This window comes from Hydra vulgaris, chromosome 02 (genome assembly GCF_038396675.1).
Source record: "Hydra vulgaris chromosome 02, alternate assembly HydraT2T_AEP".
Taxonomy (NCBI): domain Eukaryota; kingdom Metazoa; phylum Cnidaria; class Hydrozoa; order Anthoathecata; family Hydridae; genus Hydra; species Hydra vulgaris.
This window is the reverse complement of record NC_088921.1, coordinates 42552798-42572490: the sequence shown is the minus strand read 5'-3', so window position 1 is coordinate 42572490 and position 19693 is coordinate 42552798. Positions and strand designations below refer to the sequence as shown.

Genomic DNA, 19693 nt, shown 5'->3' with positions numbered 1-19693 from the left:
TTATTTGTAATTAAATTAATAGTTTTTACTTTCGTCCAACACGCAAATGTTGGACGAAAGTCAAAAGTAATTAAAAGTGATGTATGTGTTGGCGTAAGAATCACTTTGTTGCTTCCGCTCTTCCCAAAGACAACAAACTATAGATCTATATATATATATATATATATATATATATATATATATATATATATATATATATATATATATATATATATATATATATTTATATTTTTAGCAAAAGTATAACTAGACCTAACATAATTTATTGATACCACAAAAAAGTCTTAAAAAACTGGGTGCAAATGTGACATGATTTGGTTAAAATATACAGGAGTGACTGTTCCAGAAAGAAAGGGGTGTAGAGCAGTTTGTGATGCATGTAGAAAAGAAATGGAAGGTCAAACTCAAAGGAAGCATGAACATATAAAAAAGTGCAAGCAATCACAACCCCATAAAATTATGGAGTCAATTGAAGATCAACAACTTCTTGAAGGTAATTAAATGACTGCATTGTCATTTTAAATTTTATACTTTCCCTAAATTGTAAACATATATATTTCAATTACTATCATGTATAGACATTAACTTATAATAATTCAATAAACTGCAATTTCATTTTAAAGATAACTTACCATCAACATCACAACAACAAATGAAAAGGTCTCACCCCAATTTAACATTAGCTGATAAATATTTGGAAGTTGATGAGTTTTTCATACGAACAAGCCTTAAAGATTTATTTAATCTTCAACTTGGTAGATTTATACACAGTACAAACTATAGCTTCAGAACAGTTGAACACAAAGAATTTAAAAAATTTATCAATATGCTTCATCCAGGATACACTCCATCTAATAGAACTTAAATTGGAGGAAAAATATTAGATAGGGTTTACACAGAAGAAATTGAAAAATGTAATGTATTGAATGGGAAAATTTAAGCCATGTCTTTAGATGGCTGGAGTACATAATGAACCTATAGTTTGTATCTCTGTAATTAAAGATAAAATTAACATTTTAGTAGAAACAATTAGCACTTCTGGTCATTCATATACTAGTAATTATCTAACACAATTAGCAAGAGAATCAATAGATTCTGTAAGACGTAAATTTGGATGCACAATAAAAAGCTTTGTGACTGACAATGCAGCTAATATGAAATTAACGAGACAAGTACTGTCATCTGAAAGAGATATTATCATAACTTATGGGTGTGCTGCTCATATGCTGAACCTTTTAGCAAATGATCTTAACATTGAAAATGTGAGCAAGCATGTGACACAAATAGTAAAATATATAAGAAATAATCATCAAGCTGCAGCAATTTATAAATTAAGCGGAGGAACAAAATTGCCATTTCCTACTGAAACTTGCTGGAATTCTGTATGTGATTCACTTGAAAAATATGTCAACAACTGGAGCATCATTTTCACAATGTTTGAAAAAAATAAAGACTTGGATCCCATGATTGGTAAAAAAGTAAGTGGTATACAGATAAAGCGAAACACAGAAGATTTATTAAAAATATTAAAACCAATTGCAGTAGCTCTAGATAAGTTGCAAAGAGATCAAACAAAAATAAGTGACACTGTTGAAATTTTAAAGATTTGATAAACAGTTTATCATTTTTAACAAACAAACAAAAAAAAAATTGAATCTAGATACCTTCAGACTGTCAGTGATGCTCATTTCCTGGCAAACACACTAGATCCTAGATATTTTGGATCTAATCTTTCTGAAAATGAAAATGAAGCTGCCATAAATTTCGCAGATAAAGTGTTCAAGAATTTGTTACTAATAGTATTCAAATTAAAAGCCAAATCTGCTCCATTCGAAAAAAGTTATTTGTATAGTGAATCTGTTTTAAAAAATGTATCACCAATAGAATGGTGGAAATCTCTAAAAATTGTAGATTGTAACATAGTGGACATTGAAGATTTATTAAATGCACCAGCTGGAATCGAAAGAATTTTTTCAACTTTTGGCCTTGTTCATTCTAAGTTAAGAAACCAATTGGCGGTAGAAAAAACAGCAAAGCATGTATTTATATGTAGAACATTAAATAATGATGTATTGAATAATTTTGATGAAATATAACAGTAATATTGATAAAGAAAATAGTTTACTCAACTAAAATGTGTTATGCCTTTTTTTTAATTTAAAAGGATAACTATATATGACATTTTTTAATAAAAACCTAATTTAAACCAAAAAAACCATGGTGTTTTTGCAACCCTGTAGGAAATACAAGAGAAAAAAGCCTAAAAATTGAAAGAATAATAGACTGTCAGTCTAAACCAAAATCCTCAGATGCATGTACACTCATCAATCCCTATTTAAGTCTGTCAATGTGTGTCAATTTTAATATATTTGAAGTAGTACAATTAATAATATACAATTAATTAAAGTATCAATAAAAAGTTAATTTATTTCAAAGCTTTTATAGCAAAAATTAAAAACAAGTTGTGTATCAGAAAAATTTAAAAATCTATACAACTGATACTAAACAATCAGTTTTTAATGAATTTAGAGTATTAACCTGAAATGTAAGAACAAAGTTCATAGATTCCAAACAATTGTTAACAAGTTTACTTGTTTTTATTACTAGTTAGCAATTTGAAAATGATAATTAATAAGTTTTTATTTATTGATTTTTTAGTCATAAATAACCACAAACATAGGTAACTAACAAAAATAACCACAAACATAGGTAACTAACAAAAATAACCACAAACATAGGTAACTAACAAAAATAACCACAATCATAGTTAACTAACAAAAATAACCACAAACATAGTTAACTAACAAAAATAACTACAAACATAGGTAACTAACAAAAATAACCACAAACATAGGTAACTAACAAAAATAACCACAAACATAGGTAACTAACAAAAATAACCACAAACATAGGTAACTAACAAAAATAACCACAAACATAGTTAACTAACAAAAATAACCACAAACATAGTTAACTAACAAAAATAACTACAAACATAGATAACTAACAAAAATAACCACAAACATAGGTAACTAACAAAAATAACCACAAACATAGGTAATTAACAAAAATAACCACAAACATAGGTAACTAACAAAAATAACCACAAACATAGGTAACTAACAAAAATAACCGCAAACATAGGTAACTAACAAAAATAACTACAAACATAGGTAACTAACAAAAATAACCACAAACATAGGTAACTAACAAAAATAACCACAAACATAGGTAACTAACAAAAATAACCGCAAACATAGGTAACTAACAAAAATAACTACAAACATAGTTAACTAACAAAAATAACTACAAACATAGGTAACTAACTACAATAAAAAATTTAATATAAAAATAACTTTAAATATTATAATCATACCTGCTTGATGAAACTAATTCGCGCTTGCACCTATAGCTAACAATATGTTTGTCTGGCTAGGGGTTATAACTGTAGAAAGTGTCTGGCTAATAAGGAAACATCTGATAGACACCCAAGCAATTGTACTTGCAACTTAAATACAATCACAATTTTTAGAAGTTGTATAAATGGTGTCTGGAAAGATATTAACACTATGTTAAGTGTCTGGTAATAGATGAAGTGATTTCTAATGCTATTCTTTACTCTATAAGGAAATTATAGAAAAATTACACTTTATAATTTGATATATTTTAGTCAGCATTTTAAACAACTTTAGTACCTATTACCTGCCAAAGCCAAGATGATCAACTATAACCTAAAGTACATAGTTGACCATCCTAATTGAATAAGTCAAATTTTTTTAGCTTTTATATAATGTAGATCTGGCAGCCACAGGCTCTAAGAACATGATAACATTTATTTTTTTTGTTAATTTATTGAACTGCCATTTTATTTAATTATATGAATAGTTTTTTAAAGAAATTTTGAAAAGAAGTAATACTATAAATATATAGCAAAAAGTGCATGAATAAAATTACAGAATTAACTTCCTGTTCTTCTAAATTTCGTCTTGCGTTATCAGCTAAACTTTCATCACGCCTTCTCACACGGGAACTTCTATTGCGGATATTTGAATAACGTAATGTACTTATACTATAATGAATTCTTTCTAACCGCTCACGAGTTTGTTGATTAATTCTACATGCCTGTTCAATTTGTTCTCTATTTCTCTGGTGTATGGCATAATACTGTTCTTGAAAATGTGATGAATCAGCATCACGTAGAGCAGTAACAGGATGGCGAGAGCTCTTCAAAATAAAAACATGACAGTTATAACAGACATTATTATAAGCAAAAAAAGTTATAAACAAAAAAAACAATATTAACAAATTTAATTTTATTTTATGAGTTCTTTTTACTCTAACATTTTTTTATTTAAAATTATTGTTTTTTAATTACTTTCTTCCTGCTTTTTCTTAATTTTACACTTATTCTTAATTCATCAATTTATTAAAAATTAAACTTTATTATCCCTTTTTTTTGTCAACCTATTTTTTTTTTAAGTTTAATGTTGGTTTATGAGATATTAAATTCTGTTTAAAGTTAAACAATCTTTAATTTGTCAATTAAAAAATTTGAGCTTAAAGATAATGATGTTATATATATATATATGTATATATAAATATGTTTCACTATACACTTTTAAATAAACAACCTTGCTTATCTATACTTATCTTCTAAACAAATGACCTTGCTTATCTATATTTATCTTCTAAACAAACGACCTAGCTTATGTATCTTTGGTATGTATTTATTTAGAAAACATTGTTTTTGTAAAAAAATTATTTGTGACTTTGCTTTTAGCTTTTTTTGTTTGTACGATTGTTGTTTTTATAATAATTTTTTCAACTTAAAAGTAATGAATAAAATAATTAAACTAAGGTTATTTAATGAACTTATTTAAAAATGATTGTCAAAATATTTAACAAATAAAAAGCGAGATAATTGTTATAAAAATATATGATAACTCAACACTGATGCTAAATTTTAAATAAAACACTGTTGAATCTTGATACCAGGAATACTTGATATATTGAACTATACTACTTTGTGTATCTTGAGCTTTTTTTTATTTCTTGGAATTATGCACTAAATTACTGAAAGCAAATTTAGCAAAAGATCTCTCTGGCTATCAAACTTAATAAATCAACAAATGATAATTAAACATTTGATGGGAAGAAAATTGCAGAAGCATAAAACTAATTGTTTTTTAAAAACATCTAGCTTCTGGTAGGACATCAAGTCATTATACAAAGTAGACAATACTTCATCTGATATTTTTACACAAAGTTCTACAAGCCAGACAAGAAAACTTAGTTTAAATAAAAATCATGCAAAAAAGAATTTGCCTTTGAAATTTTTATGATACTTATATGCTTTTAAGAAAAAGATAAAAATCAAATACAAAAACTTAACTGGCCCCCCTTTCCCCTACAAAACTATGCATCAATATTTATTTTTTTCTAAGATCATAGAAAACCTGTTAAACACATTTAGTCCAGTAAATACAAAAATATATTAGCAAGAAATACCAAGTATTGTAATATATAATTGTGTAACTTTATGTATAATGTTAAAAATTTATTTTTTTATACATTTGTTTGACTTTTATTTATACATTTCATTAGTTTTGTTATTTCAAATTGGGAATTTCAATTTCATAAGCAGTTGAGAATACCATGTATAACACAATGCCACAAGGTTGGTTAATATCTTAAAGACATTTTTTGAAGTATTTGAATAATTGTTTTTTGTTACTGCTACCAAGGCGAAATCTACAATAATATTTTTTTATTTTAACTATTATATTTATCAATATGAATTAAATATTTATATTTAATTGTATTTATAATATGCACGCAAAGATCAATTACTGGCTAATTGCATTTGGACTTGTATTAATATTTTCTTATGTTGACTGGTTTGTTTCATAAGGGGACAATTGTTTATGGGTGAATTTTTTAACTGTCAAAAAAAAAAACAAAAAAAAAAACAACAAAAAAAAAAACAACAACAACTTATCAACAATGTTTTTTAAGATTTTGGCTTTAACAAAATCTTTTTCTACTACTCATAAAATAGTTAATCATTTCTAGTCGATGTTCATTCTATGATCAATCAAAAAATTTTAATGATAATGAAAAAATCTTTTTTAAAAAAAGATTTCAAAACTAAAAAAATAATCTTTTTTCATAAATTTGTTAAATAAAGTTCACTAAAAAAATTATCTAAAAGAATTTGCCTGCAGGCTTGATTATGGTTTATCCTGCAATGCATTTATATATAGTTATAAGAATTTTCTTTTCTTTAACAAAGTTTGGAAATTTTTCAAGTTTCAAAAAAATTGTAAAACGAAGCTTTTTAAATTTTCAAAAAAATTTAAATTAAATTTAATAAAAGAAGTTTAAATTTATTATCATTTGGATAAATTGAATTTAAATATAATAAAATAAATTTAAATTAAAATTTTAGATAACAGATAGTTATATAATTTTAACTTAACATCTATTTTTTCTACGGAAAGTAGAAAAAAATTTATTTAAATATCTGTTTTTTTTTTATCAAAAAATAAATAAATAATAAAATAAATTGTTTCACAATTGTGGTAAAAATATTTTTTACAAGTAATTACTTTTTAATTAATGTTTTAATGTTATTGCTTAATGTTTTCCGCATAAACTATTTCAAAAGACTGTTTAAATATTGCGATTGATAAAAATTTTGGCAAAACATAAAAGGCTAAACACATAATATAAATTGCCATTTTGTACATAAAATACAAACAGTGTTGCCCTTGTTAACAAGGCCAGCATATTATATGTATATACCATAGATCATTATGAATTATTAGGTTATTTAACAAATGTAAACTTATTTAAAAATGATTGTAAAAATATTTAACAAATAAAGATAAAAAGCAAGATAATTGTTAACTTTATAAAAGTATATAATAACTCAACACTAATCCAAAATATTAAATATATGTATATAATATATTATCCAATTTTTTATTCACTTCAAAATAAGTTCTTAAGGACAGCAAGAACCAAAAATATCAAAAAAATAAGTTCTTAAGGACAGCAAGAACCAAAAATATCAAAAAAAATAAGTTCTTAAGGACAGCAAGATCCAAAAATATCAAAAAAATAAGTTCTTAAGGACAGCAAGAACCAAAAATATCAAAAAAATAAGTTCTTAGGGACAGCAAGAACTAAAAATATCAAAAAAATAAGTTCTTAAGGACAGCAAGAACCAAAAATATCAAAAAAACAAACATAAAAGCTCATATTGAAAATTGCTTTTTGTATAAAAAAATATCCCAAAAACTTTTTAAACCAAATTAATGAAACTGATAAAATGCTGTAATAACACACACACAAAAATGGAGTTCATTATAAAAATATTAATGTAACTTAAAAATAATAATGTAGTTTAAAGTGAAAAATTATTAATACACACTTTGAAACAAAAAACTAAAAACATTGATCAAAGCCAAAACCATAAAATACATGAATAGTCCTTAAAAGAAGTTTTAAAAACTTCAGTACAGAATTGGTTAAAACTCACAATACAGCATTCATTTTCTATTGCTCTTTGTCAGATAAAAAAATATTAGAGAAAATTTAACACAAAGCTACATTAGCTATAATAACACAAAGCTACACAAACCTAATTTATCAAATTGAAAAGCTGTTTACTACTAACTAATATGAAAGTAAGATATCCACATAGAGATGTATTTGAATTTGAAATTTCAAAAAGATTTTAAAGTTCTATTCTTTAAAAAGCAAATTTTAACTTAATACAAACATAGAATTAGTAGAAGACCGGGCTTTAGCTGGGGCTAGGTTTGATAACACATAGCGCGACCGGGGCCAGGTTTATGACCAGGGCTGCATAAATATTGATAGATTCTATAAAAATCTTATTTTTAATTAAAATTTACGATATAAGTTATAATTAAAAACAATACTTTTATAGGATCTATTAATATTAATGCAGCCCCGGTCATAAACCCGGCCGGGGTTGAATTAAAATTGATGGATCCTATAAAAGTATTGTTTTTAATTATAACTCATATTATAAATTTTAATTAAAAACAACATTTTTTAGGATCTATCAATATTTATGCAGCCCTGGTCATAAACCTGGCCCCGGTCGCTGCTATGTGTTATCAAACCTAGCCCCAGCCAAAGCCCCGGTCGTTTACTACATAGAATGCGTTAAACTCAAATCATAACCAGCTATAAAATGTTTTGATAACATCACAAAATGTCTAAATACCAATCCAGTGACTTACGTTATTAAAAAATTATGTTGTTACTGTAAAATGATTTTCCAAATATCAATCCCATAATAACAAAAAATAATTCTATTTTTAGAGACAGATTGGTATGCAATTAGTAAAACAAATGTAGACTGATATGTTGATATTGTTTGTATCAACACATCAGTCAAAAGTTTAAAAGTTAAAAAAGCATTTTTTTAAAAAGACAACAATTTTAAATGTAAACATTCAATTTTTTAACTCTTTGCATCCTCTGCAACAATATGAGGCAGTAAATAATTCTTAGCATTACTCTAGATTTACTTATAATTTTAAATTAAAATTTGCATTAATTTGATTAACAAGATTTGACACAAAAATGTCATTCAAAAAACATGAAATTAATACAACTTTTACAATTAAAAAAAAAAATCGCATACATCTTCTGTTGAGATTGCATAATATGGTGGAGAAAAATTAGGGTCTGTTGCCATTCTTAAAGCAATTTCATGATCATCATGCTGATCCTACAAAAAAAAATTATATTTCAAGTATACATTTTACTGAGTAACAAAAAATCCATTACTGGTTTGTAAATGGTTACAAACCAGTAATGTTTAGAACTTTTTTTTGTATTATATAATGAAAAATTTAAATTTAAATTATAAAATTTAGGGCTCTTCCCCCAGCTCTTAACATGGGAGCAACAATTTTATAATTTTTTTTTGTTTATTATTTTTGTCTAATTTTATATTCATTGACAAATTTCATACAATAATCTTTTAGTTTTGGGTTTTTATGATTCGACAAAGTTTATATGTTCACATAAGTTTATATGATCACATAAGTTTAAATGATCACATACGTTTATATGTTCACATAAGTTTATATGTTTAGATAAGTTTATATGTTTAGATAAGTTTATATGTTCACATAAGTTTATATGTTCACATAAGTTTATATGTTCATTCGGCAAAGTTTATATGATCATAATTTTCTGAAAGTTTAAGAGATCAAAATTTTCAAAAAATAAGTTTATACAATCATAATTTTCGAAAAATAAGTTTATACGATCATAATTTTCGAAAAATAAGAGATTATTGTGTGAAATTTAAAGGCTGTCAATGAATATGAATCAAGAGAAAAATAGTAAAGAAAATGTTTTATAAAAGTGTTTTTTTTTTCGTTTGCAAGGTTTTTATAAAATACTTTAAAAAATTCTTGGGAAAATGTTTCTATTTTTAGAAAACTAATTCTTTATTCATATGATAAACTCTTTAGATTCTCCATTCTTGTAGCTTTATGTTGAACTATTTTAATTTTAGCAACTTCACTTTTTTTTAAAGGACTCCATATTACATATCTAAAGGTTTTCTGATGTTTTCTGATTTATATTGTCATCTTGATCCATCATTTTACCTTAACATTTGACATTTTATTAAAATTAAATTATGTAAATTTAATTTAAAATAATTCTCTATTAAAATTTTTATTTAAATTGAAATATACAGTACAATCTCTCTAATTCAAATCTCCTTAATTCAAAAACTTCCATAATTCGATTAAATTCAAAGTAACCATGAAATGCGTTTAAGAAAAATCGATTTTCTATAATTCGAAAATCTCTCTAATTCGAACTTTTATTTTTCCCCCATAAAATTCAAGTTAGAGAGATTCTACTGTATTAAGTAAATTTCATAAAATAAATAATTTTCAATTATTTTTATGATTTAATTTTTTTTTTGCAGAGGTTATTTTTTTTTAAAATAAAATTTACAGGTCTGTCTAAAAAAATTAATTTTGAGAATAACATTTTTTTATTGTTTTGAAGAAAGTGACATCTTAAGAGTTGATAAAACCAAGAGCAAATTCTTATTGGGAATTCTTTCAAAAAGATTTTCACGGCAAAGATGTTGCCCAATGCAAACAGTGCCCATTAAAAATAAGCACCAAGCTAGGCAGCACCACAGGACTAAAGTTTCATCTTCGAGGCTGCCACAAAGACATTTTTAACAGTATTGAAAATGACAAAAAAAAAGCGATCCTCTGAAACTACAACTGAAGCATTGGTTGTGGAGACAATTGGTGAAGCTGCGGATAAAAATTTAAGTCAAGCCCAGATTGTTAAAGGAGGTAAAAAAATGAAAATGGACATTTCTTCTTATTGCAAAGTTAAAACAAAGTTTTCCTCAAATGATAAGCGACAGCTCATAGCAGACTTAGAAATCATGAAATATTTGTGTGTGTCAAATTTACCATTTACACATGTTGCTTCTGATGGGTTCAAAGATCTTATGGGTTTCACAATGCCTGAAGTTAATCTTAAAGCACCTTCCATATATTCAAGGAGCAAGTTATCCATCTTATACCAAAATATCAGAGAGGCAATTTTGATTAATATGAAAAAGGATTGGATTATGAAAAAGGCAAATGTTGATGCTGTTGGTTTCACAACAGATCTGTAAGAAACAACTTCTACTACAAGTAGAAGCAATGATGCATATGCTGCTTTAACTTTGCGCTACATAAACTCCAACTATAAGCTTAAGTACTTTTTGCTTGGATGTATTGGATTCCCCGTGCGACACACTGGAGATAACATTGCTCTCAAAACAAACACAATTATCAGTGAAATACTTTTTAAGCCAGACTGCAAAATGGCGTGTGTCTCTAATAGTGCTGCTAACATGTTGTCAGCAATAAAGAAATCATCAATGATCAATGAAAATACTACTGTACTGCACATATTCTCCACTTAAAAATAACACAAGGTGTCAGTTCTGTAGAAGTTATGAGACGTTCCAAGCTTGCAAAAAGCTTGCTTCAAGAACACACAAGTCAATTGCTATTCAGAGAAGAATCTTTGACACACAAGTCAATTGCTATTCAGAGAAGAATCTTTGTTTCCAAAGAGTGCCTCAGGTTTGAGCAACAATGCATTAACTAATTTCCTTGACCCCAACTTTAAAGGTCACTTACTACCAAGATTTGGAAGAGTCTTACTATTTCACAGTTGAAAAGATGTGCTTTAGGAGATGAGCAAGCCCAAGAGATGCAACATTTGCCAGCAGCAAGCACACCTCAAGAGCAACAAGACCTTTCCTCAGCTGAGGACTCCTTCAAGAGATGATAAGCCACAACAGCTAGGAATTACCTCACTTTTGCATGTCTAAAACATCACCATTTGAAACTGAATAGAAGCGTACAAGCAACTAGGCTTTCCACCAAAAAATTTTGACATTTTAAATTGGTGAAAAATTCACTCTCCTCAACTAACTCTTTTGGCAGGAGTAGCCAGAAAAGTGTATTTTGTGTATTCCAGCATCATCAATGTCATCTGAGAGAGTGCACAAGTTTCACAAGCAGGAAACATTGTTACGTGCAAAAGAACATTGTTAAAATCAGACACAATTGAAAAACTTGTTTACATTAATCAAAACATTTCAAAAGCTGTTATTAAGAAGTGGTCAGTTGAAGAAGACAAGCAGAACATTGATGAAGACTTTGATTTGTACTTTCATTAAAATTTTCTAAAATAAAAACACCATTTGAAAATATTTATTCTGATTCTTTAATAAATTGGGGCTCAATAAATCATTTTTTTTTTGTCTCATCAAAATCATTTATTGATGTATGGTACTAATATTTTGCCAATTAAGTGGAGCATTTGTAAAGTTAATGGGTTTAAATACTGTAAATAGCAAGTTCTTTCAATTGTTTGTATTAAGTATTGGTTATAATTCTTCAAAAAAAAAAATAGTCAAACGAGTTTTTATAATAATGTATGAACTTTTTTAAATTCATTGTTTGTATTTCTCACAAGCAGGGATGCGGAGTCCCAAAAGGACTCCGGCTTTATATCTCTACTTTTTCCAAGTCTGTAGTGTCCAGAAGCTCCAAACATGATTGTTGACTTATGATCTGCTATAAGAAGTTCATGAGATTTAATGACTTAAAACTTAAGCCTGGAGTCCTGGAGTCCCGGACTCCTTGCCGCAATTATACCTAAGGACTCCGGGTTCAAAAACTGATTGTTTCTCTAACCTAAAAGTCTTAATTTTTTTTCCTATTAGTAGTCCATAAACTTATTTATATTTTTAAAGCTCCTGGATACCAAAAACTAGGATAAAGTAATCTTTTTGTGACTTTCAAATCCGGAGTCCTTTTTGGGACTCCGCATCTCTGCTCACAAGTGATGGAGACTTGAGTTTGAACTATATTTATTTTTATTAATAAAATATTAAAAAAAAAATGTAATTTTGATCAAGTCTTGATACATATTTTGTCCCTGGGGAAATGAAAACCAATTTAAAAATGTTTATTTTTTTTGAAAAATTTTAAAAGGTTAGAGTGTTGTAAAAAATATGAACAATCATTTAAGATAGTATATTTTGTCTTGTAGGCGGGTTAACCAAAAGAGGTGTTTGGTTCTTTTGATAGTGGTGATTATTCAAGTTTTCACTACCAAACACTTTCAAAAGATACCGTTCAATACCAAACTTTTGAAAGTGTTGATATTTAAAAAACTTACTTTCACTTTCAATATCATAACTTCGGTAGTGATTGGTTATTAATACTGACCAGAATGTAATACCGACTTTTCTTACTACCGACCAGAATATAATACCGACTTTTCTCACTACCGCAATCCCTTAGATAATACCCAAACTACTTTAATCTTATTTGATAAATGTTGTTTGATACATTTTTTTAATCTCTGTTTAAGATTTTGGCTCCTTTTCTTGTTTTGTTAGAGTCATACCACACATCCATCTCATCATCATCTTCTTTTTCGGCAAATACTACATCATATAAATACTAAAGTTTACACAAATATATAATAATATTGTATCCCAGCATCTAAATAAATAGCAAACATATATGTTTGTATCCATATTGTGCATGCATAAATGTGTCTTTTACCTTAACTTCTGAATTTAAACAGGTATGGAAGCTTTTATTTCTTTATTTTGGTTTTAAATCAAGCCACATTCTACTCCACATTTTTCACCTGTTGTGCAGTTGCTATATTAAACTGTTATCATTTTTTTCTTCTTTTTCACAAAAACATCTTTATTGAGAACAAATGTCTTTTAATATTGCAAGGAGTTAATGTAAAAAGGTTCTTTCAGATGCCAAGCTTCGTTATTCTCAGTTTACTAAATCTTCCAATGCTAAAGTCAATTATCAATTTTAATCTTCTAAGATTTGTGGTTCAGACAACATTTCCATCATAGTCTTACAAAAGTGTTCTCCAAAATTCTCTTCAATCCTAGCTAAACTATTATTATGTGCTAAATAAGTGGTTTCAATATTTAAAAACTCCAGAAAACACTCTGATCTCTTTAACTATCCAATGATTAGTGTTGGCTCTAGTATTAGTTTCTTTATATAAAAGTTTTAAGATTAAATCATTTCTTTCTAACTGCAGTATTAAAGTCATTCTCAAAGGCTTCCATTCTTCTTCCAGTAATTCTTTGCTCCTGTATTGTTTCTTATCTACAATATTTTCCTGACAGTCTTACATCTAAAGTTTATTTGCAGATGACTCAACTTTATACACATGTCTTGACAAGTTTTCACATCACATAGAACAAGCAGCCAATCTTTAACCTGATCTCTCTTCTGCAACAGCTTAGAGCAAGTAGAGTTTGAGAAGAGGCTTGTGGATTTTAACTCCAACAAAACTCAGTTATTTACTGCAAGCATCTATCACAATATTGTTGACATTCCAATTTTGACAAATAACAATAACTCTCACTTTCAGATAAGGTCCAAAAGCACAGTTGAGAAAAAGACTTCATATAATTTGTGTGAGAAAAAGACTTCATATAATTTGTGTGTTTAATCTTAGTCTTTTTAATCTTTTTAATGATTCTTTTAAAACAAAATTTGCAACATTTTTTTTACAAGATTTTTCTTTGTCATGCCCCAACCACTTTTTTAAAAGATCTACTTGAAGCATTTTAGTTGAGCACAGTGGGTCGCAACTTCATTGATGCACCAATAAAATTTAAATAAAAAATACTAAATTTCAAAAAGCATTTTTTTCAAAGTCTTGATTTAATTCATAAAGAGCTCTAGATGTAATTATGTTTAGGATGTTAGCCAGCCTGATGGCACCGAGTATAACGGGGAAATCACAATTGGTTTAAAATTCCTTAAGGTTCAAAAGATCATAATAAAAAAACAACAACAAAAAAACAAAACATTTAATTCTTCTTTGTGCATATTAATATATGCACAAAGAAGAAATAAATTAAGTTGATTGAAAACAATGTTTTTCTTGTTTTTTTAATGTAAAAAAAAAAAAGTGTTGTCATTAACAAGCAAGATCCTTCATTCAAAAGTTAAAAAAAACCTTATTTTTTAATTGATGTCAGTTTTTCTCTAGTTTAGATTTTTTAATATGTTCAATATATTATGTTTTTTTTATGTGTTCTTATTATTCAAAACTCTTTATTTGCATTTTTACTGTTTATTTTAAGTTAGGAAAGTATAAAGGTATACTTTAAAATAAGTGACAGAACTCGAAACAACAATTGTCCTTCGGCATTTCTGTCAACATGTCAACAACTCTAACTGTTAACAACTTCTGTCAACAACTCTAACTGTCAACATGAAAGTGAGATCAGGAATTTTTGCTGACCTCAGAATTTTAAAACTAAATTTTGTTTCAAATGAATTTAAAGCGGCAAAACAAAAGTTTAAATTTTAAATAATAATAATTTTTTTGTTCTATACAAAATAATTAAAATAAAAACAAAAAAACGATTGTTTTATGTAAATTCTGAACAAAAAAATTAAAAAAAAACAATTGTTTTATGTAAATTTGATATAAAATAATTAAAAAAGGCAAAACAAATGTTTTATTTAAATTCTAAACAAATTAATTTAAAAAGATAACACCAAAATAGACGTTTTAAACATTACAAAAAAAAAGTAAAAGCAAACTTTTATTTAAAAGCCTAATAAAATATTTAATATTAAAAAGCAAAACCAATATTTAAATTCTAAATACATACCTTTTTTCTAAACTGTAAACAAATCAATTAAAATAAAATAGACAAAATTTTCACTCATTTATTCAATTTTTTAGCACAAGTCAACATTTGAAAGAAAATCTACAAACTCTGCATTTTTTTTTTCTGTCAACTTTATGCCAAAAATTTGCATGTTTTTCAATTTATTGAATCTTGTTTTAAAACCTTTTGCCAACCAGTTGCCTAAACCATGCCAACCTAAAACAATTTTAGGTCGGCATTTTTTGCAGACTATAGTTTTCCTAATTTCAAGGGCTGAGGAATTTTAATGGAATAAAAAACTCTCTTAAATTAAAATAGAAGTATCAAATTCATTCAAAGTTTAATCGCAAACAATTGTCTTTCTTTCTTGCATTCTCTCTACTATATCACACAAAGAAGAGATGCGAAATATGAAAAAGCTGGAGAAGATTTCTCAGAATGAAACAAGTTGAATAATTTAACTTAACATTTACAAAATATCAAAATATCTTTTTATTCTTGCTAAGAATATAAAACACCAAAAAAAAAAAGTCATTTTAAAGATACTTATGTTTCTGAAAAATGCCAAATTTTTGTACTTAATGTAATACCTTAATTTAGTTGTACAAACCTGATGTTCTATATAAGATTTTTGTTGTTTCTACCTTCAAAAAGCATCAGTTAGCATTGTTGCTTTAATCAAACCAGTTTAAACATGTTTGTTTAACATTTAAACATTTCAACATAGCAAACCAACATAATGTGTATAAAATAAATGCATAAATTAAGAAATTTTGTATCACAATAAAAGATTTTGAAAATTATTATGTAAAAAAAACTACCTAAAACAGTTCATAAACAACAAAATTATTATTTGAAAACACTAAAAATCAATGTTTGAATACAATTAAAATTAAAATTTCATAAATTTAGAACATACAAAACAAAAACACTTAATTCAAAATTGTGAACTAAGTTTTATCTTATATAAACTTAACATTAAAAGAAATTTAAATATTGAAAGACTTGAAACTTTTACATTATAAAACACTTACATCAACAACTAAAACTGAATCATCACTGATTGTCTCGGGTATAACATTATTTCTAGTATCCAACATATTGCTTGTGATAAGAGGCCCATCAGTAACAACAGCACGTGAAGAACGCCTTCGTCGTAGTCTATGTAAAAGATTTGGTCGCATAAAATGCATTCGCTCGCGTGACTGTTCTAATCGATGACGAAATTGCTCCAAATCAGACAAAACATTAATAAAGGAATTTTCTGAATCATCATGATTTAGAGATCTAAAATTTTTGAAATTCTTTTACACTAATATACAAGACAATCTGTGTGAAGCAAAATAACAAATATTAAATAAAAATCTAATCTTGTAAAATATTTTATTAAAAAAAAATTTTCTTTATGCATTTTTAAATTTAGATAGACAAATGAACAAGTAAGCACCACAATTGTTAAAGTCCAAATAGGGTCACTATAAAACCCAGACTTTATACATAGTAATTATAATAACTCCATGTAAAAGTTATAAAGAATTTTAGAATTCAAGTATCCTCTTAAAAACAAACAAATAAAAAATAATAAAAGACTATGAATTGTCGTTGATACTATCAAAACTAATTCAGAAAATATAAATACCAGAAAAACAACCATTGCTGAAGAACCTCTTATGCATTTATGATATGATACAAAACATTACAGTGTAACTAACAAAACTATTTACTAAAAAGTAATCAATTATCATAATCATTTTATTTTCTCCATGACTTTTTTATTTCAAAAACTTTGGCATACAAAATTCGCCGAATGGTGACACACAAGCAGTGAACGCCTGAGGGAAGAAATGAAGTACATTAAAATAAAATAAAATTATTTTTCAAACAAAGCATATTTTGACAATTGCCAAGACAAAAATAAAGATTAATAGAGGAATATTTAAAAATAAATAAGACAGTGAATGCAACTAAACAGTACTTACAGTAATAATAAAAAATAAACTGTTTTATAAACACTAATATTAATGAAGATATACAACAAATATATCACCAAACAAAAACTTATAAAACAAAAAATTGATTGTAAAATAAAAAGTATGCATACAAAAATGCCAGGCCTCAGAATGAAAAAAAACAAACAATAATGCCAATGGGTAAACATAATTTGCGTAGTTATTCTTTTTTTATCTTATCGTTTCAGAATGGCATATATATATTTATTTATATATATATATATATATATATATATATATATATATATATATATATATATATATATATATATATATATATATATATATGTATATTTATATATATATATATATATATATATATATAATGGGTGTTGGTTTCTTATCACAACAAGAATAAATGGTAGTATCATCAGCGAACAATGCCATCTTAGATGTGAAAATATTTGGAAGATCATTAATGTAAATAAAAAACAGTATAGGGCCAAGGATAGAACCATGAGGAACCACTGAAGTTACAGAAAAAGAATAAGTGTGCTGTCCATCAAGGACAACTTTTATACTACGATTGGAAAGGAAGGATTCAATAATCTTAAAGGTGTTGCCAGATACACCGTAAGAAGAAAGCTTATGGAGAAGATCAGCATGTCTAACTTTATCAAAAGCTTTAGAAATGTCAAGAGCAATGACCTTAACCTCTCCACCTTTATCTAATGTACGATATAACCGATTATTACTGTTAGCAAATCAGCTATAGAACGAGAAGATCGAAATCCATATTGATTTTCAGAAAGTAAGTTATTAGATTCAAGATGAGAAATTAAGCGTTTGTTAATTAAAGATTCAAAAACCTTGCTTATGATAGAAAGAAGACTAATGGGACAGTAGGTAGACAAATCAGATCGCTCTCCAGAATTTTTGAAGATAGGGAAAACAGATGCCGCTTTCCAGCAGGCTGGAAAACAAGACTCTGATAAGCACTTGTTGAATAGTTTTAAGAATATAGACGACAGCTCCGGAGAACACTTTTGGAAGACAATAACAGGTATGTTGTCCGGGCCGCAAGCTGTGGAAGAGTCTAGGCAGGAAACCACTTTAGATACAAAAGCTGGAGTCATACGAATGTCAAGCAATGGATCAACCTTTCCAGTACTCCTTCCTCTGTCATTTCATTCAAATAATTTTTTACCACTCAGGAACATTGTTTTGGGTCATTGTCCTGCTGCAGAATAAAATGGTGACCTATTAGTCTCATTCCGGATGATACAGCATGGTGCCTTAGGATATCTACATAACATTCCCTGGTGAGTTGCCCCTCTATTTTGATCATATCACCAACTCCAGATGAAGATAAACAGCCCCAAACTTGTAAAGAGTCTCCACTGTGTTTAATAGTAGAGTTTAAACACTCAGGCTGATAGGCTTCTTCAATTCTTCTTCAAACATATTGGCGTCCTTTTGTTCCAAAAATTTCCAATTTGAACTCATCGGTGTACAGAACCTGATTAAACATTTCCTTGGCCCAATCTTTGTGTTGTTTTGCATATTTAAGTCATATTCTTTATTGCCACGCCGTAATAATGGTTTTTCGAATTGCATCACACCCTCTTAATCCCAATTTAAGTAGGTGTCGTCGAATACAAGAAGAGCTGTCATTTTCCCCAGTTGTTGTGTTAATGTCCTTTGCCAACTTGGTTGATGCTTTTTTTCTATTTCTTAAAGAAAGGATTTTTAAATATTTATTGTCATCTTTTGTTAGCTTAGGAGGACTACAACTTTTCTTTCTATCTTTAAGGGAGCCAGTTACTCTAAACTTTTTAATGATTTCTGTAATAGCAGTCTTCGAATATCCTGTTTTGGATGTAGTTATTATGACACATTGTTTAATAAATAAACAAACAAATCCCTCATGTTCCCTCATAAATTTTGTTTATTAATTTAAAATAATATATTCTTTCAACTTTTCTTATATATTATTAAACTTAAGTACGCTTTAAAAAAATTACATAGAAAAAAAATTGTAAATACGTCTAATTATACAAGTGGTCTAAAACATATTCACAGTACTGTATATATAAATGTGTGTGTATATATATATATATATATATATATATATATATGTGTATATATATATACATGTGTGTATATATATATATATATATATGTGTATATATATATATACATGTGTGTATATATATATATATATATATATATATATATATATATATATATATATATATATATATATATATATATATACGCCCAGGCAGGAATGGCGGACAATCACCTGCACACTTTTTTTTATGAACAGCAAAATTTAATGCTTTTTAGGTTGAGCAGAACTTTACTTACGTAAAAAAAAATAGGAAAAAATATCTAGCGAATTTAAAAAAACATAATCACTTTAACAAGTACAGGGTGAGGCAAAATTAAGTCCCCCATTTGGTTTGCTTACAAT

General features: G+C 27.1%; 1 protein-coding gene across 1 annotated transcript in view; it reads right to left on the bottom strand.

Moving 5' to 3' along the window:
• LOC100210297 (uncharacterized) overlaps window positions 1-19693 on the bottom strand; it is a 42145-nt gene that overhangs the window by 8568 nt on the left and 13884 nt on the right. Inside the window, exons 2-4 of the mRNA XM_065790990.1 lie at window positions 16303-16555; window positions 8684-8770; window positions 3955-4224 (exon numbers count right to left, since the gene is read on the bottom strand). Coding sequence (XP_065647062.1) covers window positions 3955-4224; window positions 8684-8770; window positions 16303-16555 — 610 coding nt within the window. The remainder of the gene's footprint in view (window positions 1-3954; window positions 4225-8683; window positions 8771-16302; window positions 16556-19693) is intronic.